Source organism: Neurospora hispaniola (genome assembly GCF_033458365.1).
Source record: "Neurospora hispaniola strain FGSC 10403 chromosome Unknown B0T23scaffold_9, whole genome shotgun sequence".
Lineage (NCBI taxonomy): Eukaryota > Fungi > Ascomycota > Sordariomycetes > Sordariales > Sordariaceae > Neurospora > Neurospora hispaniola.
The window spans coordinates 704225-726526 of record NW_026944414.1 but is presented as its reverse complement, the minus strand read 5'-3'; the positions used below and the strand labels follow the sequence as shown (position 1 = coordinate 726526).

Below are 22302 nucleotides of genomic sequence, written 5' to 3'. Positions count from 1 at the left end.
CTCCCCGTGGGGTCCGGGGAAGCCGTTCGCCCTACGAAGGAACGGTAATGGATGGTGAACACTTGAACCCTGTCCTGTCTGTTCCGGCGTGGATTTTCTTCCTTTTTGCCTTTTCTTTTTCTTTCTTCTTTCCTGGCCTCACCCTTTCAGATGTCTTGGCTTTCCGACACTTTTTAGCGTCTTGTAACTGCGTTACACATGCAGTCGTTTGGCGCAAGTACAAAACTGCGTATGTATAATGGAGTATTACTTTGTACCGCCCGGGTGGCCAGGCCGAATCCCGATGAACCTCGAGGGGGAAAGGGGAGGGACGACTGTGTGTAGTGTAGAGGGCTGAGAAGATGAGGCTCCTTGTCTGGACCCTACAGTATCTTGCAGTCTGATCCCCTTGCCCCTGACAGGGAAATTGTTGAAGAAAGATGAATTATCTCCACATGGGATTTTGGTGTTGATGAAGAAAGGGGCATGTGACATGGGGAAGAATAGTTCAAGTTGTCCCCTTGTTTCATTAGTCGTTGGAGTGTCTCTTGATCAGCCGTTTGTTTGGACCAAAACCTATGCCAAGCCTTACCCAAACGAAGCTCTAGTATCAATGATTGAACGCCATCGATTACCGTTCTGTTTATTCGAGTGACGTTTCTCAGATTGCTGTTGTTAGTCTTCTCCCTCGTTGAATGTCTAAAGCCGAGCGATACGTTTTATTGTTGCTTTTCGGTGTTTCTAGTATGACTGAGCCGCCGCGATGCGAAATTTCGTCAGTGCTAGGTGATATGACAAGTATCATGAGCACGAGCGTCATCATTCCTTACGCGGAAAATGTCGAGTGTCATATGAAGTTCATCACAAGACGGATAAATTCCTCCATACCGGGTTTTTTTTTCTCTCACTTGCCTGACGAACTTCTAACAAAGATGTGTAGCGAATGAACCAACCATCATGAGGATACGCTGTATATGAATGCGAGTTGAAGGACCCAATGTTGTGTCTGTAACATTTCACAACATAAAATGCTTGATGGCTTGTTGCCAGCTGGTTTGCCTGGCTGCACTCACTGATGAGCTCACGATCCTTCTGCATTTTCGGAGCGTTCTCCCTTTGGACATCACTGATAGGTCCTTGATAGTGATGCTTGTCGGAAAGGACACCCGGGGCCCGGATCTGCGACTTCTGTCTGAATCCCAAATAGGGTGCCGCGAAGCACCTGCAGTTGTGACTTGTGTGGTTCGTGCACGGGGGCCCTTCGCGAGGAGAACGACGTTCAGAGGCGTTCTTGAAAGCATGGTGCCGCTTAATGTAGAAGCGAATCTAGCGAACACGGCATGCTCCAAAGGGATAACACCTCGACTTTGTTGGGAGGAGGTGAAAGCGCGAAGGTAGTGTAGTGAGTGTGACGGGGTGATGTTTCCTTGGCGCTAAGAACTGTGGAAATTTGCCCAGGGATGAGAAGCCGGGGGTTGACATCACCGACATCACCGGCGGCGATTACCGTTCGGAGAAAAGGGACGGAATGAATTCCATCTCTCTTCCTTTTCTGGCCTAGGGGGCACATCCCCCAACTTTCAAGCACACCGACCCCCCATCCAGCATCAGCAGAAGCTCTCATTTGAGATGTGAGAGCCTTTCTTTCATGTGATCGGAGGGGCATCATTTGTTTTTCCCCAACTCCCCCGCTCGCTTGTTAATGTTTTTGAATTGTGCCCATCGTCAGCTACCACGCAGCACCAAAAGGTATAAAAACAATCAACTCCTGCTCCTCAGTTATTTCCCCGGATCATCGTCGCAATCTCCTGCGTCTCCGTTTGCTGGGTCCCAGATGATCACCTCACCTTGGCTTCGTCTGAGGGACTCCTGACTGGAACGTACCTGTTGCGCGCACGGGCGGGATCCAATGCATGGCGGGCAAACAATTCACCCACATCTGATCCCAACCACTCGGCGGCATGGAAGGCTATTTCAGACACTTCGGAAATGTGTCAAAGTGCTCGAACTCGCGATGGTGGGCCAAGCTTTGCTCGGTGCGACTCGGCGCTTCCTGCGTTTGATATCAACAAATTGGGGGACGACAAGGGGAGCAGCAGGAATGCACGACTGAAGCTAAAAAGCTTGTCGTGGAGAGGTGTGTCCGGGATGGTGGGTACGATAACTGGAGATAGGTAAACTTTGGACAGCCAATTGCTCCAGACACGTGTACCGACATTGTAAAATTCATCTAGGTGGCTGTACGTACGGTACTGTACGTCGGTACAATCGAGTATATTACCCCTTGGTACCGATACGGTAAGTATGTATACTACCTCAGGCCAAAACCCGGCATGTCCCCATTGGGGACATTACGACCGCCTGTAACAGGTGGCCCCCGCGCTCTCTTTCAGGGCTTCCTTCCCCCCAAAGCCTACAATAGGTAAGCCTAGGCAGGTGAAGGTACAGTTCCTTCCATGATGGCGAACGGTCTTGGAAGCAGCGCAGCGGATCCGTCGGGTAAATGCGTATCGCACGACCGGCCGTGTCGTCGCTTCCTTCCAAAGCCCTACGACAACGGAACAGCTGCTATCCTGGCGAAGCGAACCAAGGAAGGCATCAAGGACCACGAGTCTCTGCCAAAATGTGGCAATCGCGGAGGAGGCTCCTGACATGAAAATCCAGATTGCAAGCAAGAAAATTTTTCTTTTTTGAAAAGCTTTCCCGTCTGCCTTCTACCCGAGTTGCGCCTTCCTTGCACTTTTCTCTCCCTGCGTCCGTCTTCCGTTGTCTTCTTTCTTGTTTCTTTCGCCGCTGCCGCGGAGCTTCGGGGAAACTCCAGGTATTTATTCGGCCTTTCTGTGGAGGCTTGTGGTAGGCCTTTCGCGATACCGCCCCATAAGGTGCCTCGACCCCAGACTCGGTCTGGAGTCGGTCAAACAGACCAATGACTCGCGCTAGCGGTATCTTTCAAACTTGCACCTTTTCAGCTGTGGACGGAAAATGCCTCTCCGCAAATTCACCGTGACCATTCCGGGGAAGGCAGTCGTTCCTGGACGGTTGCCCTTGCCATGTAAAGACCGATACGGTTCCGACGGAAAGCCTACCATAGTATACCGGGAAGACGGCTGTCCGACACGGTGAAGAGAATCAATGCGACAGGTTCTGGATATCTTCAAAAGTTCGGTGAGATGATCGCTGGCTCTCCCCATGATTCAGAAGCCGAGCATCCGCTTCCCCAGAACCTGGAGTACGGGGATCCGGAGACCCCGTAGGTACACCTCTGCACGGATATGATCTGTTAGCGAGGCTTCTGGGGGTGGCAACGACGCTCGATTCTCGCACAAGAAATGTCTGGCGTGGCCCTTCTTTAGCCCTTGTTTCTTGTACGACCAAGGTACCCAGCTAACGTTTTGTATCCATGCGGAAGTAACTTTGCGACTCGGTCTCACCGGAGCCTCATCGTCAAGTCTGCCACCACACAACAAAGTCAAGCCTCATGCTCTTGGCTTTGCATCACATGAGCTTTCGATTCAATCTTAATGCTTGTCCACGCCTGGAATGATCATCACGACTACCGCGACCCATATGATTTTATCAGTGTTCTATGTAACTGCACATGTTGACCTGAGCCTGGTGAACGAGCAAAGCTTCCCAATCAGGCTAGCGTTATCTCGATGACGGAGTAAAGCTTTCCGTGTGCCTTAACCCCGTGGGGACTTGTGGATACAACTCTTTTTGTACAACCTGACAATTCAGCTGTTGCTCGTGTCATTGCGCCAACAGCACAGAAATCGACACATAACTGAACCTACGAACCCGTGAACGGGGTTTCCAGGAGACAGACAGGAACGGGTTCCAATCCGGGTCGTTAATGGTGTCTGGTGTCGGATATTGTAGTGGCTAATAGTCCGTGATGGATGGCGTGCAAATGAAATAATAACGCTTCAACATGTCGAGAGGGGAGTGTGTGACTGAAAGACCCCCACGTCGTCGCGTTGTTACAGTGACAAGGCGTGGAATGGCACGCCATCTCATCCGAAGGGTGGAAGAAACGAACGGGGGACTTTGGCCAAGCAGCAATCCCAAGATTCGGTAGCGTAGCACTTGATCGCAGGCGAGGACCCCGTGCTGTCCGTTCCCCGACTTCCATCAACCATCTGAGGCATGTGCCGGGCGACCCTGTGAAGCACCTCGCCGTCCTGTCGATAAGAAAATAGCGTTTTGGAATAACAACCTATCTCGATTTGGCCTCCAACCCCCGGCCTAATGCTCGCCAGAGTCTCACCGAGGTAGACGAGTCTAATCTCGCTCGTTCACCTCTTTATGGACAGCCCTGAAGGTGAAATGGCGCGCTTATCAATCGACTTTGATAGGGATTTGGAAAAGTTACCCCAGGTTTCGGCTGGAGATAAGGCTCTGGACCCGCACCCGTCTCGGCACTCTTCTCCAGCCGGAGCTGTGTGTAGTGTAGCACATTACATGGAGAGACAAAGGTGATGCCTCGAGAATTATAGCGGAGAAACAAGCAGAACAGGGCGGACGCTCACCGTCCGGCAGACCGTCTGATTTCTGGAGGACGTCGGGATGTCTCGGGGCCAACCACAAGGACACACAGCCCAACGAAGTGTACCTTGATGAGCAACTCCAGGTTGCGGCTAACGAAAGCGGCTGGCCTCCCCACAATCTGGGGCCCTCCACGCTTTACGCTTTGGGACTTGGGGCATGGAAGTCTTATCTCTATTGGCGCCACCCCTCGGGGCGCGCCTCTCTGCGGCCACGTCCCCACCTCTTCCCTGTCTGCTTTTTCTTTTTCTCTCTCTCTCTCTCTGTGGCCTGTCTGCTGGGCCAGGGTCACTGCCGGAGCATGATTTCACATTTCCGTCAGGTCGGTCGTTCTGTGGAGCATCCTCCACCCAAAACATGGGGAACTGGACGAGATGAGTCTGGCACCATGATGGTTTTGTGCTAGGTGGTCGCCCTCCGAGCTTTCACAAGCAGATCCATCATGATCGAACCAGCCCCCCCACATACAAAAACTCCTTCCTCGTATGGATAAAGTGGCAAACTTTAAACTCAGCTCTACAATATAATACTGGTATGTTTGTTAGTTTGGTTCTTCAGCCATGGGTTGAACAGGGGAGATATAGAGCTCTTATTGGCTTCCTTGGAGTTTTCGTTTGGAGAGACCAACAATGACCAGGGTGTAATACGCCACAAATACCTCTTTTTATACCTCCATCCGTCTCCTGAAGATCTCCAAGCATAGGAAAATATAAAAGGGTAGTCCCCATCTAGTACCTATCTGTTTGAAAATCACTGGAAAATCGAACGCTTCTTCACTTTCGGGGGCTCTCGAGTGGAGATGGGCGTTTTTTGTACCAAACTAACAAACATACCAGGGTTAGATTGTACGTGCCGCCAGGCGGGTTTGACGTGATTAGACTGGGCCGGGGCCCTTGAGATCTGCCGTGCCTACGGCGGATGAGAGAGAGACGGCCGAAGACTGGCGAGAACAGTGGTCCCTATGAGAATGACGCGATTGTCTCTGTATCTGACGGTCTTGCAAGACATGGGAGCCCAGCCAGGCAGACACACAAAAGGCTAAGGTCGCCCACCTCGTTCGACGGCTCCCGCCCAACACGTGTATGGTTTTCTCGAGAAGAAGAGGCTTTCTCGTCGTGATCGGAACAGGAAGCCCTCAGGTGTCTTGTCTTCCAAAACCGCAACAGCTGTCTTGGCCCGCATCTTCTTGTGCGCCCCTCAACATGCTGGCGGGGAGTGACGAGCAGGTCGGGATTGTGATATATCGACTTTGACAATTCTGGTCGTCCAACCTGTCGAGTGAGACCAAACGCGTTTCTCTTTGAAGTGGAAGCTCAAGCACAAAGAGACAAGAAGCTGAATATTGACAGGTAGCTGGGACTTGACGACGCCCAACGCCCGCCCGCTCGATAGTAATGGATCTCATCTCACGGCAATGTGAAAGCTCAGCCACGGTCCTCACCGCCCCCAAGCCCTCTCTGATCGGCCCTTGATTTGTAACGTCTCCTCCAGGCAGCTTACACCAAATGTCTTTTGGCATGATGCCGGCTTTGCCCCGGGAGAGAAGGCCTCGACGTATGCCGGCCCTGACCCATTTGATGCAACGTTAGAAGCCCTTCACGTAGCCATGGATTCCATCTGTCTCGAGCTTCCAGTTTCAGGCAGAGTCAAGATGTTCCAAGCCGTGCCCAGCCAGCCAGCGTGTCTTGCTGTGGGCAAAAGGGCCAAATGGAAGCTGCGCAACCTCTTACACCAGGATTGGCGCCAAGATGAAGCACCAAAACTCAAAATCTATTTCGCAAACGCCCTCTGCCTTTTTTTCCACACCAACGGCAACGCAAGCCTTATCATGGGGTCAATGTCTGTTTTCTCTGCTCGAATTTCCACTTCAACAACCCCACCGTTTTCTCCGTACCCATCCAGAAATCCCCCCGCGGCCCCCCGGATCTGTTCATCAGCCGACCATGCCATCCAAGCCCCCTTTCCGATATACTGACAGGCAAGCAGAGCATGATTCGAAAAGAGGAGAAGTGATCAAGGTCACAGCGGATGTGGAAGAATGTCTGGCTGTGAGCTCGGCTGCACGCCATCCAGAGATTCAGACGACTGCCTGTACCTGTACGGTTGGTCCGTGTCTAGGCGTAATATCGTGTAATTTTTGAGCAACGGAGTCTGAACCCACAACGTCAACCCACGTATGTACCCCAGCGCTACTTGGGTACCTGCCGCACCTTCCTGGCACACCGGCCAAATTTGCAACAGCCCCCCGTGGAGGTCTGAAGGGGCGGGCTGCGGGAAGTGACTTCACCCGCGGCACTCAGTGCTGCGTATTGTATTGTAAACGTACGATGGCATATGTACCTGCAAGCCTGCTTCTCTATTGCATTCTCCAAGCAAACTTTCCATCGAACACATTTCGATGAAGCGTGATCGGGTTGTGCGTTGCCCGAAGCGGTTAGCAAGCGAGCAGTGTTGGTGCTGAGGGCCCCCCGGGTTTCGTATTTTACAATGTTTCACTGTATGTGAAATGTTACCCCGTACGGGTACGATGATAACAGCTCAGATCCGCCTCCACTGGGCACCTGCACCTTCCAGGTTCCCCTTCTTCCCCCTGGCATCCCTCCAGGCCGGTCGCCAGTCCCTTTGAGTCTGTGCCCGTCCTCCAGGTGTTCCTGCCTCGCTGATGAGTCGTCGCGGCGCTACGCCCACCCGCCCACTCCACACACCCTCACTGGCCGCAACTCCTGTCCACTGGCGTCCCACTGAGGTGCCCTGTCCCACTGTCCACACATGCCCGCCTGTGGCCCCATGTCAGTCCGGCTGTCAGACCGCCCATTCCCCATTTAAACCAGTGCGGCTCCCCCAAATCATCTCTTCCCGCCGTTTTTCGTCACTGCTTCCCCATACCACTCAACGTTCCCCAACAATCACCCACATCGCATTCAAAAACCCGCGCCCGCCCACAGACCGGCACTTGGCCTTGCCTATCAAGGAAGACAACACACCGCACCACAACATACGAACCAACACCCAACAACACTTGCTCCGATCTCCACACCAACACTCTGGTCCGGTCTACAATTCCATCGTCAAAAAAAACATCTTACTTCTGCTGAATCTCGGAGTCTTCGGCGCAGCAAACAACAAGCCCAGCAAAAAACGAGCGAGGAGGAAGTAGAGGGATTTTTTTGTCAAGAACGTTTGGCGAACTTTTCCCCTTATATTTCTTCTACTCCTGCAGCTGCACGCAAGCGAGCGCAACAGCTCAATCGGAAGATTACCAGCCACAATATCTCCAGGACGTTAATTGGGACAACTAGGTCCCAAGCGGAGGTGGACCACATGCAACGCGTACAGTCAGCAGTAGATTTTTCCAATCTGCTGAATCCATCCGAATCAACGGCCGAGAAGAGAGATCACAGCGGCTCCCCAAGACAACAAACCGCACAACCACAGCAGCAGCAGCAACAACCACAGCCCGAAGCAGATATGGCGACAGTCGGCTTGTTGCGCCCCAACGGGCCCCTGCCCGGTGCCCAACCTACTGAGCCCGCTAACGAGCTCCCACGGCCTTACAAGTGCCCTCTGTGCGACAAGGCTTTCCACCGCCTGGAGCATCAGACAAGACACATTCGCACCCACACAGGAGAGAAGCCGCACGCGTGCCAGTTCCCGGGGTGTAGCAAGAAGTTCTCGCGTTCGGACGAGCTGACTCGGCACTCGAGGATACACAGCAATCCCAACTCGCGGAGGGGAAACAAGGGCCAGCAGCAGCAGCAGCATCCCCTTGTCCACAACCACGGGCTGCAGCCCGACATGATGCCTCCTCCCGGCCCCAAGGCTATCCGCTCTGCTCCCCCTACTGCCATGTCCTCTCCCAACGTGTCACCCCCTCACTCTTACAGCCCTTATAACTTTGCTCCCTCGGGCCTCAACCCCTATAGCCATTCCCGTAGCTCCGCGGGCAGCCAAAGTGGTCCTGATATCTCGCTCCTCGCGAGGGCCGCCGGACAGGTTGAGCGGGACGGCGCCGCTCATCATCACTTTCAGCCACGATTCCAGTTCTACGGAAACACTCTGCATGCCGCCACGGCTTCCAGGAATCAGCTCCCTGGGCTCCAGGCCTATCACATGTCCAGGTCGCACTCCCACGAGGATCACGATGACCACTATGGCCAGTCTTACAGGCATGCCAAGAGGTCGAGGCCCAACTCGCCCAACTCGACAGCACCTTCTTCCCCGACATTCTCTCACGACTCGCTATCGCCTACTCCCGATCACACTCCACTTGCTACTCCTGCTCACTCGCCTCGTCTGCGCCCTCATCCTGGCCTTGAGCTGCCCCCTTTCAGGAATCTTTCCTTGGGCCAACAGCACACAACGCCTGCGCTGGCTCCTCTCGAGCCCGCTCTTGATGGGCAGTTCTCGCTTCCCCAGACTCCCCCCGCTGCGCCCAGGAGCAGTGGCATGTCCTTGACCGACATCATCAGCCGACCTGATGGCACTCAAAGGAAACTACCCGTGCCCAAGGTTGCTGTCCAGGATCTGCTTGGACCCGCCGATGGGTTCAACCCAAGTGTCAGGAACTCTTCTTCTACCAGCCTCTCTGGGGCGGAGATGATGGACCGGTTGTAAAGCAACATCAGTGGACAAACTTGACTTTTGAAACTTGCTCGATAACGACGAATGATCAAAACTAGCGGGAACTAGCGGGACGATATAGAAGGGTGCAGACTTTGGCGTTCAATGGGTCGATTCCTCTCATCACACTTTGGGTTGCCACTGGTTCTTGACTAGGAGCTGGTGGTGGAGTATGGCTTGCATAGAGTGTTGTTTGATCATTATCTTTTTTTGTTTTGCTTGGTACACTCGTCTAATAACTGTCGGCCAAAAAGGGATGGATCATTTGGTTGGGCTTTTGCTAGCGGGCGAATGGCATTGGAAATCGGACAGTTGGCACAGCGAAATTCTTTTTATTTATGGACTACTGGGAACATTATAGAATTGGGGAGGCATACATTTGCTTTTGGGGTTAGGAAATCTTTCCTTTCACATCTGTGTTTCATCATATTCATTGGCGTGTTTTTTTTTTTCTCTTGCGACGGGATAGATCTGGCTTTATCATATCCCATCTCCCATCTCTCCTCTGGTTATAGCAGACAGGCAGGCAAGAATACAAAAGGAGAGACGCCTCTCTTCTTCATTTTATCATCAATCCGTTCGAGATCTGTAGTGTAATCCTTAGTGTGTCTGTCTGGTAATGAACAGCGTGATCAAAGCAAACAAGCAATACGCTCTCTTCTTTTGAAGTAATGTATCCGCATCTACTCGAGCAATAGTCTTTTTCCACTTGGTCGCATGAGTGATGATGTTTGATCTCGTTTTGACAAATCCTCCCTTTTTGCTCTCGAAGCTGGTGTGTATCGTAACACGATATTTTTCCTACTCTTTTAATACAAGGTAAACTGTCATGCCATTGCACCTTATCAGTCTGTGTACGCAACTCGAGTGTGTCTCCCGAACTGTGTCTCAGAATCATTCATCAAACCGCGTGTGTGACACAATTCAGACCGGGGTTACTGAAAAGGTTCGCGGCGGGCTGGCTGGCTGGGCGAGCAGCAACGAAATTCAGCTATGCCCATCCCTTCCACCTCCGGCTTATTATCGATCTCCTGCTACGAAGAGGGGGGGTGGATGGTGAAAGCAAAGTTAAGTCGATCATCCATCTCATTCGAAAGGTTAGGTACTTTCTTTTCAACCTTTCTTTTTGTTTTCTCTTCCCTGTTTTTTTCCTTCCTTTTTCTTACCCCATACTTTCTAACCCCAACTACCTTACCTTGTTTATTGCTGATCAACACCACCACCATCATCCCGCACGACCATCTCATACCAAGAACAGGCAGTCTACTACTGTAGTGTAGTATACCTAGGTAAAGTGGCATTCAGTGTACAACCATCTGACACCCAACAGCCCGGCATTGATGATGAACCATGGGACCAATACATAACTGATGGCCCACCACCCCCACGCTAAGTACGGCAGTCTTGTGAGAAATGTCGTAACCTCCAGATTCGATTGTTTGGCTTGGAACTGTAAGGAAGGTTGGTGTAGTGCAGTACATTACACACTTGGATACTCTCTCTCTCTCTCTCTGTACAGTATAGAGAAGGGAGGCAGATAACGTTGACGGCACATCGTCATTCGTTTTTCTTGAGATTTTATTTTTCCGATCCGGTATTAGGTAGGTGTGTTAGAAACATCATCAGGGCCGGAAATGAGTCAGCCACCTATGTATGGTGTTTCGGTAGCCGCTGGCTCATCCATCCATCCATCCATCCATCCATCCATCCATCTCGAGTATGTGAAGAGTGTGTGTGTACATATGTGCGCAGTGTGATCAGCCGGAGAATGTTTACGACCTGGCGCAACCCCCATAAATATGTTAGATACGAGTGACCAGAGGTAAAAGTGACCCGGGTGACCCGGGTGACCCGATGAGGCGTCTCGTCTTCAGCTGCGCGCGGAACCTTTTTTTTTTTTTTTTTTTTTTTTTCCTTATCAATTGTTCAATTTCGGAAATCCTTGGAATTGCGTTGGGTGGGAATGTGTACCCGAGAAGCAGTTGAGGTTTGCTAATACATGGATATTGCGCCATCGATGGCTTTTTCGATGGAATGTACGCTAGGCTTTTCAGTGACTGGCTCCAGGAACTGAAGGGACTAAACTTGACTTGGTAAGTTGGATGAATGGATCTTAACAGGAGTTTTCACAGTGGCTTTCGGAATCACACTATACTGTAAACTCCGCGCGGAAACGTCCCGCGCCTCTTGGAGCTGACGACGACGACGGGCGAGGCCGGGAACGACGCCAATGACTACGGCAGAACGAAAAAAAAAAAAAAAAATATTCTTAGGACATAAAGAAGACTGAAATTCGTGCCTTTTCATGATCGGTTATCCCCGTGGGGATTTGTGCGAGATGTGGCACGGTGAGTGAGAGGGTGAGGCGCAGCTTTCGCGACAGTACGTAAAGCTGTGGTTCTCGTTTGTGGTTCGTAGTCCTTGAGCCCTCCTTGGCATGACGACCTCCAAACGTGGAAAATGGTGACAATGCCGAGGACTAGTAATACGGGGGTCCCGAATGAGAACACCACCATCTCTGCCTTCAGCACTTTCTAGGAAATGGTATCCTCGTTTCCTGAAACAAGGCACTCAGGCCGATTTCGGAGTGAGTATCATCAAGCTCACTGGCCTTACCTCGCAGTAACAATATCTCCTTGGCGGCTGTGCAAAGAGAACCGGAGCAAACCGGGAGGTCATTGTATGTGACTCAGTTAGTAACGAACTGTTACAAAGGAGCAATGGATGTACTATACGTAACTGTGTATCACGTCAGCTTTCGTTGACATTCCGTTTCTCTTGCGTGGCTGGGCTGGATTGTTCTCTTTTACGAGCCATTCGTCCGCCGACAACATTCACCCCTTGTTTGATCAGCGATCGGGGTGTCCAATCGCAGTGTTTATCTGATCTTGGCTCTCAAGATTGCGGGGTGGGGAGAGAGATGAAAGTCCGGGGCACGACCTGGGGTAGAATGGGTGATAAGCAACGAAATGGGGCCTGGACAAGGCCGCCGCGCAAAGCACAAATGAAGGGCGGAGAAGAGGATTTGTTGATTACGTTGGTTGGCAAGCATTGAGCAGCTATTGTGATATCATATCGTAGCAAGGAGGTTGTGTTGACGATTCTGTTCTATGACGAGGAACGTTTACACGGAAGAGTGTAAAGGAGGGCATTCAATGTCCAAAAAAGCCAGGGGTCTGTAGACCAATCCTTTTGCTGTGTTTGTGCATCGTCCCCTCTCTGTGTTAAAAGAAGCTCTCGGCATGCGCCGCATCGCACAATAAAGTCGCATCAGCAGATCTTGAAAAGGGGACATACGATTCTCTGTGTAGCGCCCAGCAGCCGCAACTCGTCGGTTGGTTTTCGGACTGTGACTGAGGCAGCCGTTGTCTGGGTGATGGTTGGGTAACGAGTTCTGGAGAGTGGTCGGGAGAAACGGCGAATGCAACGAATGGGAATCGACGAGTGTCTGCCAAGGAATGGACCAAGATACGTACGATACGTGCAGTGGTAGTGACGTCGGTGATGCAATCGATGTCCCCAGGGTCTACAGCGCATCCGGGCCAGATGAGGTCGATCACGAAGTGACGAGAAAAGATTTGAAAGATTCCGGTTTCAAAGTTACAAAAAGACAACTCTGGGGAAGCTCGCTTGGCAATCCGTTTGTTACGCGGATGAGAACATTTTTGATGCTGAACACCGAAAGGATTGACGCTCTCGATGCTCGACCATGGTAGACCGTTGACTTCAGAGCCAACAGGCAAATCTTGCCAGAATGGAAGACATCATACTATGCATGCTGTCCCTGACATCGGCACAGTGACGGAGGTTGAAATCAGAAGTTATTTCGAAATGTTGATTTCTGACGAGCTGGTTTCCATTTGTAGCGAGGTTCCTGCCAATTGTGACAGCGATGCCCCACTGCAGAGACGAGAGACCAACCCCACGCCCCACGGGGTGTCTTGAATTTAGCGCAAATTGTAGACTGGGGAAGGTGTAACCCCACAATCAACCACAATCAGGAGCTCACCCGAGTCGCGACTTCTCCCCCTTCGTGTTTTCACACACAACGGAGCTTCACTTGCCCTTGTCTGGGGCCATGATGCTGTCAACGCAGCTCCATGGAAGGAACAGTCAGTGCCGCAAAATGAATTGTCGATTCTCGGCAAGCAAGGGATGGAGTTTCAGGCGGATCTTGACAACATACTGGACTGGAGCGAACGGACGTTGGACCACGAATGCGCACCCGTCTGTCCACCCCATGACAGTCTCCAGCTTTGTTGATCCAATTTGCAATCAACCGACGGAGCGTCTATTAGGCAAAAAGGTATCTCTCCCAAGGCACTTCCTCCGTCGCGTTGCCTCTTTGCTTGGGTTTCACGGTTGCAACTCCTTCACGTTGCCTCCGATTCTTGGCTTCCATTGCACTTCCCCAGCAGGTCGGTCAGCAACTCCACCAATACAACAACAACAACAACAACAACAACAACAACAACAACAACGACAAAAACGCGAAAAGGCGCAGCCGTAGCCTCGTATCTCCAACTCTATTCAATGATCGTTCTTCCGTGCTGACTCAAAGTCCAATAGTCACCGGAGCGAGCTCGGACAAGGCATCGGCCACACCTCGGTGGAACTCGCGTCCAAATTGCTGGACGACCAGAGATAACCTCAGCATACCGTCGTGAGCAAGATAACGCAGTCGATTATTATGCTCCAAGGGCCCCATAACCACCTGTCACCCTTGTATCTCTTGCTTCCTGGGTCGCCGGACCTGTTGATCCTGCTTCCCCGGTGTAGTCTTGCGGCGCCCGTGGACCCTGGGTTATACGCGTCCTTAAAGAGAGGGTGATCAGTCACCCTCATCCACCGTCACCATCCTGTCGCCAGTTTATCTGGGTTGAAATCCCCGAAAATGTGATCGGTATAAAGGCTTGCATTTACTATGGGAGAATCCCCCTTTCAGACACTTCCACGCGCTACCAACAACACTGACTGATCAACAGACACCTCGAACCACACAAGCAATCAAGCGATTAATGGGTGCCTGGGTTGGGGGCCTCGCTTGCTCTTTACCTGCTCCACTCTACGCAACAGACACCTTGTTCGCTTAGGCAGTATCGTCCAGTGCACCTCCAGTGCCTAAACAGGCCTGCCTGGAGTGTCCTGCACGCCACCCATAATCACTACTTTGCTGTCGATCGATTCCAGCGTCGCAAAGTGGGGAGAAATAGAAGGAAATGCCATGTTCCTTCGGGCCTTCACTACGCGTATCTTCAAAGCTGGGCACCAGACAGTCGATAAATGGGTAGCGAGTGGCTCTGTGCTAACACCAGAAGTAATCACAAGTCAACTTCTCCAAAAGGTGCCCCTGTGAGACAGGTGGGAGAACGAAAAGACCTTGTCTTACAGCGTTATCGTGGCTTATTGCTGTCATCGGATGCAGACACAATTCTCATATCCAATCCTCCCAAAATCCTGTCTTCGATCCAATCATCATCCGATCAACGAATGGGCTCTGGACGGGTGACGCCACGCCCTGGCACAGACATTGAGGGATTGTTCCTACAATAAGGTACCCCCGATATAGGTACCCATACAGCTTCCAAGAAGCCGTCTGCTGTCCACTACGTTCCTGATCGCCTTGGTGTACTGCCAAATCTCACCAGTGTGAAAGGCCAGACAAGGCATAAGTGGCAGACCCTTAGATCAAGTTTTTTCACCCCTTGCTCCCCCTCCCCATCTTTTCTTTTTTTTTAAATCCCTTTCACCCTGTTCCTCCCTTGTCTTATCGACAGTGACGTCAAGGCACAGCTGTCTGTTCACCACACTCCAAAACACGATGGGATAGCTGTTGAAGCTCAATCTATATCAGTGGTTCTTGATTGTCGTGATTGCGCCATCCACGGTCTAGGATCAGGTTATATCACCATAGTGAGCTGGATATCTCTGCCTTCCATGTCGAGGCCTTCGAATAGCGACCGTTGTTAACCATTATATTCTCTTGTGCCGAAACGGCCAAATTCATCGAGCTGCGTCCAGAGACTGGTAGTCAAAGTGCTCTTGATATGTTGTGACTCACTGAAGGAGATACGATGCTGCGACGTGCCTTGCTACCGCCCAGGTTTCGAAATCAGGCTGGACAGGAGTAAACATACATAGGTAATGTCAAAGCTCCTCTACACAATACGTATCCTCCACCCCCTTCCCCGCCATCGGTACGAAGGCGAGGCGTAGCTCGCGCCACTCTGGGATTTACACTACACGCACACCGAGGACCAGTCGGTGATCGGCTCTTCCTTCGGCGGGTCAGCCCGCTCCTCCTCCCTTCCTTGTCCTTGTCCGTTCGTTCTCTGTAACCCACATGGTTGTATCGCCGAGTTGACCTCACATGAACCTACACTAACCCTTGCTCTCAGTGAGCGTGGGGGGAAAGTCTAGAACCATGGTTCTTGTCAAGAAGAGAAGCTTGCGTAGCATGGAATTTCGGCCCGAGTGGCAGTCGGCCCTGTTCATATGCTAGATAGACCCTCTCCGCTAGTACCTAATTGGCATATGCTGCCACTAGCGCCTCCTCGGACATAACCCCTGTGATCTGTCGTCTAAGCGCAAGCGCGCTTGTCACTTTAGTTACAACCTCGGGGAAGTGTTTCTGGCTTGGGTGGCCTCATCCATTCCCTGGAAATACGGCCAGACAGTTTGTCGTTGCATTTAACTGCATCAACGTTAGCAACGGGCACCGGGTTGTGGAGTTATCGCCATATATGGCACGACCTCCTGATTTGAATATATGCCAGTTGCCTTGAAGCTATGTACGTCCTCTGAACCTTATTAGCTTCGAGTGAGAGGAGCAATACGTCCTTTGCATGCCGCCTAATACGTAAAAGTTAGAAGCGACACGGGTTTCAAAGTAATGTGATAGATTGGCGCTGACATGCTCCTTTGCTACTAACAGTGAAAGGGTCTGTCTACTGCGTAAACATAGGAGCCTCTATTGTACCGCGAGAGTGAACTCGGCAGCAACATCATGCCTCAGTGAAACGGCTTTCCAAGGAACAGTCACGCAGTGGCCACGTACGGCATCGGATACATTTTGTGTGGTATATAATATCGACAATACCTGTTCTTTCGGAGTAGTCGTCAATCCCACCCTACAATCTTTGTCGCATGAAGGCGGGGCAGCTTTTCCCCGCCGGTTCTGCAGCTCGCCTTATATGGAATGGAAATTGTTGGTAGCGCCGGCATTTCTACGGCAAGGACACCGAGCAGCCTCACCGAGCTGTTCTTGTCTGTGACCAGGGGAAGTTTTAGAAAAGCGAAAGATGTCATCCAGCAGTACAGTTACAAGAGTAAGTCTAGGTTAACGTAACAGTACATTGTTCATACGTGTATGAACTGGCACTTCACATGTAATACGATGGAAATTTTCCGGGGATGTATTATCTTTTATAATGTATATATATATATATCCATGTAGGCATGGTCCTTTTTCGTATCGTTATCCTCTCTTTATCTTGCTCTTCTTCCATTTTCCACACGATCTACCTGTAGATTCACGAGTGTCCGCCAAAGATGCAGCTTCGCATATAGTGCACTTGCTTGCTACATTTAAGCACATACGACCATACCCACTGGAAAACTCGGGATCCCGTCCGCTCTCCCATAGATAAGCCAGTGAGGGCCAGACTAGTAGTTGGGTCGGTGACGACCAGCGAATCCCTGGTGTTGTATGTTTTTTCCTCGTCTGTTTTTTTTTTTCCCCTTCTCACGCATTTTGTTGCTTCCATATTTCTTGCCTCTCCTGATCTTTTTGTGATTCTTCACAGCTTCCGCACCGGTCAGAAGTCAGAGACAGGGGTTTTTACAGAACACGAGTTCACTAGAGGCCCCGCAAGAAAAAACACAGTGTCATGAACATGGTGTGATTAGAAACTGCGAGAAATCTGTGTGAGGAGGAGTAGTATGATGTATAAAAGATGCACCACCATCACCTCGGTTCAAACTAGCAATCCCCATTTTAAAATGAGGGCTGTTTGCTAGGACAAGAGCTGGGATCCATGGGAGTGAGGTCACTGACTAATAGAAACAAAGAAACTCAAATTAGTCATCGAGATCATGACGATCAAGGACGTAGTTCATAGGCCAGCTTTCAAGTCGAAACGTAAGGCTTCGACCACCACGAAAACGCGGCGACTCTGACTGTTTAACCGCAAGGTTTCAGCCATCCTGTATGCATATATGACTGTCGGGATGTCAGAGAAGGCTGGCAACGATATTGGATTGGAAAGCGGAATCATAAACGCACTTCAAGGCTGTATGAGCTTGGCTGGCTTGGTCAGGTACAGAATATTCTAACGTTGCGGTCATGGCTTTGCGGTCTCTTGCCATATGTCAGCGTTAGACTTCCAAGAGAAATAGGCAATCAACAGTCCAACCGACCACAGGTGGTCATAGAATAATGGAATCGCTGGCATTGCGCCTTGAACGACGAGCCCATCCCAACCCGAATAGATGCGAGTTGCTCCTCCGACGCTTGGTTTTGATACATGCAGGGGGATGCAAAAGATGGCCTCTACGACGGCGTAGAAAGTGGGCGAAGAGTCCGCCAGCCGCGTAGACTGTCGCGACGCTGATGACAATTGGCCACTGGAAAGAATTGGGGTTTGGCCAGATGATAGTAAGGGCCCACGCTAACATGTCGAACATGTTCTGGAACGAGGCTTCCACTGAGGAGAAGATGCCTCTGCGATCGTTTTCCACTTCCTGTATCCGGGGGAGCCAACTGGTTAGTAGCAACGCTAAGCTCATGTAGACAGGATTTTTTTGTGGAAGGAGATGAAAAGGACATGGGTCTTACATCTTGCACAATGTTTTGCACCGAGAGGTCAAACCCCCAAAGACCGACACGACTGAAAGCCACGGCAACAACGAGACCAACAGCGGTCATAAGGCTAGTTGCCTCATAGCCCTTCCCGTAGTAGTAAAAGAAGCAAGAGACGCCGCCGGCTAGCCAGGTCATCTGCCAGGTGATGGACCACAAGCCCGTACGGAGGACACCGATGCGCTTCATTAGACGGGGCGCGATCCAAGTGGCGCTGAGCTCGAAGATTGTCGAGATGCCACGGATGATGCCCACTTGCCATAGGTTAAGGTTGGAGGCGAGTAGGTACGTCAGCATCTGGCCTGAAAAGGAGAGTACGGTGAGGTACAGTAGCGAAAGCGCAAGCGAGGGGATAACCGCTGGATGGCCAAAGTACAGGCGCAAGGAGGGAATCATGAGCAGCTTGCGCCATGATATGCTCCGTATCCAATCCCCGAGCTGTCGATGGGTACTGCCGCCAGTAGGAGCACCACCGTCCTCCCTCAAGACAGCCCCCGAAAGCGGCTCCAACGACTGACCGACTGATTCACCGGGAGGAGCAGGACGACCGAGCCCCGGGACCCTCCGAAACACCGTCTCGATGCAAAGATACTCCACCATCACCGACGCCAGATTCATCCCCAGCGTCGCATACACAGCCGCCCTCACCGACGCCGCAGCAACCAACGCAACCGTCAACGGCCCGAGCAACTTGCAAAACAAATCAATCCTCCGCATGCGCGCATTCATCTTCCTTCTCGCATCTTCGTTGCCCTGCGTAATCACCACCACCCAATCCCTCTCCACCGCAATAAGATTCACGCCCGCCGCCAGCTTCTCCACGCACGCCAGCAACACACTCGCTCCAAACAAGCCATCCACCAGCGGCGACTGCCTCCATCCCAGCCGTAACTCCAGTAACGCCCAGAAAAGACCGCATGAAGCAGCAACAGCGAGGCGTTGCCCCACAATGGAAGCGCGGACGACGATTAGCCGGTGGGCAGTGTCGATCCAGTGGCCTACCGGCACAGCGAAGAGGATGGCGGCAAGGTTGCGCGAGAGGGCATAGAGGGAGACGGGGAGGAGGTTGTCGGGGAAGACGGAAGCGAGGAAGTAGACGACGCCGGCTTCGAAGAGGCGGGAGTTCCAGGTGGACAGGAAGTGGGAGGTGTAGAGGCGGAGAGTTAGGGAGCGCGAGATTCCTATTGGGATGGGAGCTGGAGGACTTGTAGAAGAAGGGGGGAGGTCATGGTCGCCTGCAGGGTCGACGGTGCTGACGTTGTTGGGATTGGCGTGGAGCGGCGATTCAGTATTTGGCTCTATGCCGGAGATGGTTTTTGATACATTATTTTGGGCTGAAAGGTATTGGGCCAGTTCGATGTTATTGTCGTCGCCGGTGATTTTGCGAGCTGGCTCGGTCGACTGAATCCAGTCGTCCATCCCGCCGTCGCGCGCTTGCTTCGGCGTCAGTTGCCTTGAGTAAGATCGTTGAGGAATGATATGGCGAGGAAATTAAGAGAAACGGAATTCAAAGCTGCACCAAAGAAGATCTGGACAGCGAAAAGTGTGTACATGAAAGATGATGTGATTTGGCCGTGATGTGGAAGAAGCGGAAAAGGAAGGAACAAAACAATTTTGTGTAGCATCTGTCGGCGTGGTGGCCCGTGCACCCGCAATGCGTCCTCCCGTACCATCCGCTGCTCGTCTGTTAGAGCGGTTCAAGGATGGGGTTTTACTGATAGATTCAAGGATCACAAAAGGGCATGAATAACGCTGAGACAGGTACGAGTATGCGAGGCGGCTCTTGAATGACACATATTTTTTTTTGAATGAACTGTGTCTCTTGTTGTATTTACCCCTTTACACGACGCCTAGAGTCTCTACAGAGGTCTTGCGTCAACAAGCTCTCCAGGGACCACTGTATTTTAGGGAAGCCGCCCCTCCTTTCGCACCCACAACGCCAGACATCAACAACACATCCATTTCCCATTTCCCATGTCGAGTCGAGTCTCTCCAACTGTCATCAACACGACAAAGATAATACACCAAAGTATGTTATTCTGTTGCGTGGAAGCAACACATCAATCATTCAAGCATACCTCATGAATTGATAATGTCGTCATACCGACGAACCCAGCCTGTTGGCCCTCTTTCGCGGTCTCTACCGCTATATCGATGCCGCCGGCCCCGATGATCAAGACCTCCAAAACCTCAAGCAGACTGGGCATTTTTAAGCGCAGCATGCACCACCTTCGCAATACCCAATACCTTCTCCTCCTCAAACTTTCTCGCAACAATCTGCACCCCCACCGGCGCACCATGGTAGATCTCTGGGTCATCTAGACATCACTCGCCGTCAGCTCCAATCACACTTACACAACAAATAATCCTCCGGCGAAAAAAAAGACTCACAAGACTCCCAATTCGCCCTATCAACCTCATTCACCGGCCTATACGTGTCATCAACTCCATCCACCCCCCTATCAGCCTTCGTAACCGGAATCACCGCCGCGCTATAATTCAGCAAGTTGACCACCTCGGTATAAGCAAGGTGATTATACTTCCCCGGGATCACGGCGGCGTGCGGCGCAACGGGCATAATGACGGCGTCGACTTCCTGTCCGTCATCGCCCGACATGGAGTTCCAGTAATCCGAATAGGCCTGCTCGCACGCAAGCCCTTGGACAGTCAAGGCTTGGTACTCGAGTAGCGGGATGGGGTCTCGGAGGTTGAAGTACGCTTGGAGGTCGGCGATCAGGGGCTCGCCGGAGAGGAGGAGGTGGTCGTGGACGTCGCGGGCGCCGTCGGCTAGGAGGAAGGAGTGCTGCAGCATGTGTGTGTGGTCAGTGACGGTGACGACGGGCGGGCTTGGGAGGAGGGGAACAGGTTCTGCATTTGGATGGAAAATTTACGTGGATCTTAAGAGCAGTTGCGTGAGAGGGCGGGTTCCAGCCCACGAGCTTGTGTCCTGCCTTCTTCACTGCCTCAGCGACCATCGCCATTCCCCTGCGAATAGGCGGGTGAGGTTCGACAATGCCGTCGTTCCACAGGATACCCAGCTTCAGGGGTCGGTGGTCTGCCTTCGCCCTGCCACTTGTGTCCGCACGAGACAAGACATCATCGAAAACGTCCTGTCGGTAAGGAATAGGCACCACGGCCGGATCCTGCAACCATGGCCGTGTGGACAAGACAGACTTGAGAGCAAGCTCGCATCCGTCAAGAGAGGTACTGATGAACCCCAGCGTGGAGCGGTAAGTGTTCTGCCCCGGGTTCGTGTTCGCAGCATCCCGATATGTCAGGCGCTCGGGGGTCGGCTTGAGGGAGAAGATACCGCAGAACGCGGCCGGGATCCTAACCGATCCGCCAATGTCGGTGCCAACGCCGAGTGTACTCCCGCGCAGGGCCATAAGCGCCGCTTCGCCTCCTGATGATCCGCCACAGGAGAGATTGTTGTTGTGAGGGTTGAGAGTTCGGCCGATGATGTTGTTGTAAGTGTCGCCGATGAGAAGAGTTTGCGGGACGCTGGTCTTGCAGAAAAGCACGGCGCCGCAAGCTAGCAGCTCCTTGGTGATTTGGCTTTCGACTTGATGTGTCTTGGTAGGGTCGGTGATGCCCATGTTGCCTCCTATCCAGCCGACGTAGCCCATAGTGGTATCGACGCCTTTGACGTGGAATTGGTCCTTCAAGCTGATGGGTAAGCCATGAAGAGGACCGACAGGCTTGCCGTTTACTCGGAGATACTCATCGAGTTCTTCGGCTCTTTTGATGGCGATGTCAAAGAAGATTTCGAGGAGACAGTTGTTCTTTTTTTTTGTTAGCTTGTGTTCCGTCAACTGACAAGGTGAGAACAGGAGGTATACAAACAATCTGGTGAGCAATAGCCGCCGTCTTGCAAAACGCCTTCGTGACCTCTACCGCCGAGCGCTTGCCAGCCCTTATGTCGTTGACTAGAGGGACACTGTCCGTTTTGACGATATCGATTATCCCAGGCTCCAGAAAACGTTCAATGAAAGGACCCGTAAGATCACGCTGCTTGGCCGCAAGCTCGAGGTCGGCAGGACTTAGTCGCCATTCTGCCGGAATCTTTGCGAGAGTGTCTTCCCGCTTCTTCGCGGCACGGGCCTCCCAAGGAATGGGGTATTCAGTGGTCATAGTTTACAAGGGAATGATGAACCTCCAAGAACGATCCTACATGAGTGAGATCAATGTTGAAACCCCAATTCCTCCTTGTGTCATCCATGGCTTTTATAGGCAGATCATGGCTGCGATATCACGACTGCCGACTGCGGGGAGCGATGCTACGGAGCTTGGGACGGGTG

General features: G+C 51.9%; 5 protein-coding genes across 5 annotated transcripts; 2 read left to right on the top strand and 3 right to left on the bottom strand.

Moving 5' to 3' along the window:
• Positions 1-1497: 1497 nt before the first annotated feature.
• B0T23DRAFT_415661 (uncharacterized protein) lies at positions 1498-3233 on the top strand (the record flags this gene model as incomplete). Its single annotated transcript, XM_062839600.1, has 6 exons — positions 1498-2120; positions 2300-2401; positions 2462-2590; positions 2644-2800; positions 2949-3031; positions 3107-3233. Exons 1-6 carry the CDS (start codon positions 1969-1971, stop codon positions 3231-3233), a joined length of 750 nt encoding a protein of 249 aa, XP_062688707.1. The 5' UTR covers positions 1498-1968.
• A 4153-nt stretch (positions 3234-7386) lies between these two features.
• B0T23DRAFT_242316 (DNA-binding protein cre-1) lies at positions 7387-9227 on the top strand. Its single transcript, XM_062834053.1, has 2 exons — positions 7387-7603; positions 7665-9227. Exon 2 carries the CDS (start codon positions 7846-7848, stop codon positions 9136-9138), a length of 1293 nt encoding a protein of 430 aa, XP_062688706.1. The 5' UTR covers positions 7387-7603; positions 7665-7845; the 3' UTR covers positions 9139-9227.
• A 4472-nt stretch (positions 9228-13699) lies between these two features.
• Positions 13700-13989, bottom strand: B0T23DRAFT_325984 (uncharacterized protein; the record flags this gene model as incomplete). The annotated part of the gene is made up of 2 exons (XM_062835538.1): positions 13700-13774; positions 13804-13989. 2 exons carry the CDS (start codon positions 13987-13989, stop codon positions 13700-13702), a joined length of 261 nt encoding a protein of 86 aa, XP_062688705.1.
• Positions 13990-17240: 3251 nt separating this feature from the next.
• On the bottom strand, positions 17241-19574 carry B0T23DRAFT_242262 (uncharacterized protein). The gene is made up of 2 exons (XM_062834052.1): positions 17981-19574; positions 17241-17886 (listed from the first exon to the last, which is right to left on the bottom strand). The coding sequence occupies exons 1-2, from the start codon at positions 19421-19423 to the stop codon at positions 17572-17574; spliced, it is 1758 nt and encodes a 585-aa protein (XP_062688704.1). The 5' UTR covers positions 19424-19574; the 3' UTR covers positions 17241-17571.
• Positions 19575-19806: 232 nt separating this feature from the next.
• B0T23DRAFT_389202 (amidase signature domain-containing protein) lies at positions 19807-22301 on the bottom strand. Its single transcript, XM_062837797.1, has 4 exons — positions 21848-22301; positions 20896-21786; positions 20396-20807; positions 19807-20322 (listed from the first exon to the last, which is right to left on the bottom strand). Exons 1-4 carry the CDS (start codon positions 22133-22135, stop codon positions 20195-20197), a joined length of 1719 nt encoding a protein of 572 aa, XP_062688703.1. The 5' UTR covers positions 22136-22301; the 3' UTR covers positions 19807-20194.
• Position 22302: the final 1 nt, after the last annotated feature.

What these genes read in the sequence shown, in the direction of transcription:
- B0T23DRAFT_242316 (XM_062834053.1), top strand. Translation starts at nt 7,846, where the DNA reads ATGCAACGCGTACAGTCAGCAGTAGATTTTTCCAATCTGCTGAATCCA.
- B0T23DRAFT_242262 (XM_062834052.1), bottom strand. Translation starts at nt 19,423, where the DNA reads ATGGACGACTGGATTCAGTCGACCGAGCCAGCTCGCAAAATCACCGGC. An exon ending in TGCAAAACATTGTGCAAGAT is followed by an intron (nt 17,887 to 17,980) that starts GTAAGACCCATG and finishes CCCCGGATACAG; the next exon opens with GAAGTGGAAAACGATCGCAG.
- B0T23DRAFT_389202 (XM_062837797.1), bottom strand. Translation starts at nt 22,135, where the DNA reads ATGACCACTGAATACCCCATTCCTTGGGAGGCCCGTGCCGCGAAGAAG. An exon ending in CAACTGCTCTTAAGATCCAC is followed by an intron (nt 20,808 to 20,895) that starts GTAAATTTTCCA and finishes CACATGCTGCAG; the next exon opens with CACTCCTTCCTCCTAGCCGA. An exon ending in TAGGGCGAATTGGGAGTCTT is followed by an intron (nt 20,323 to 20,395) that starts GTGAGTCTTTTT and finishes AGTGATGTCTAG; the next exon opens with ATGACCCAGAGATCTACCAT.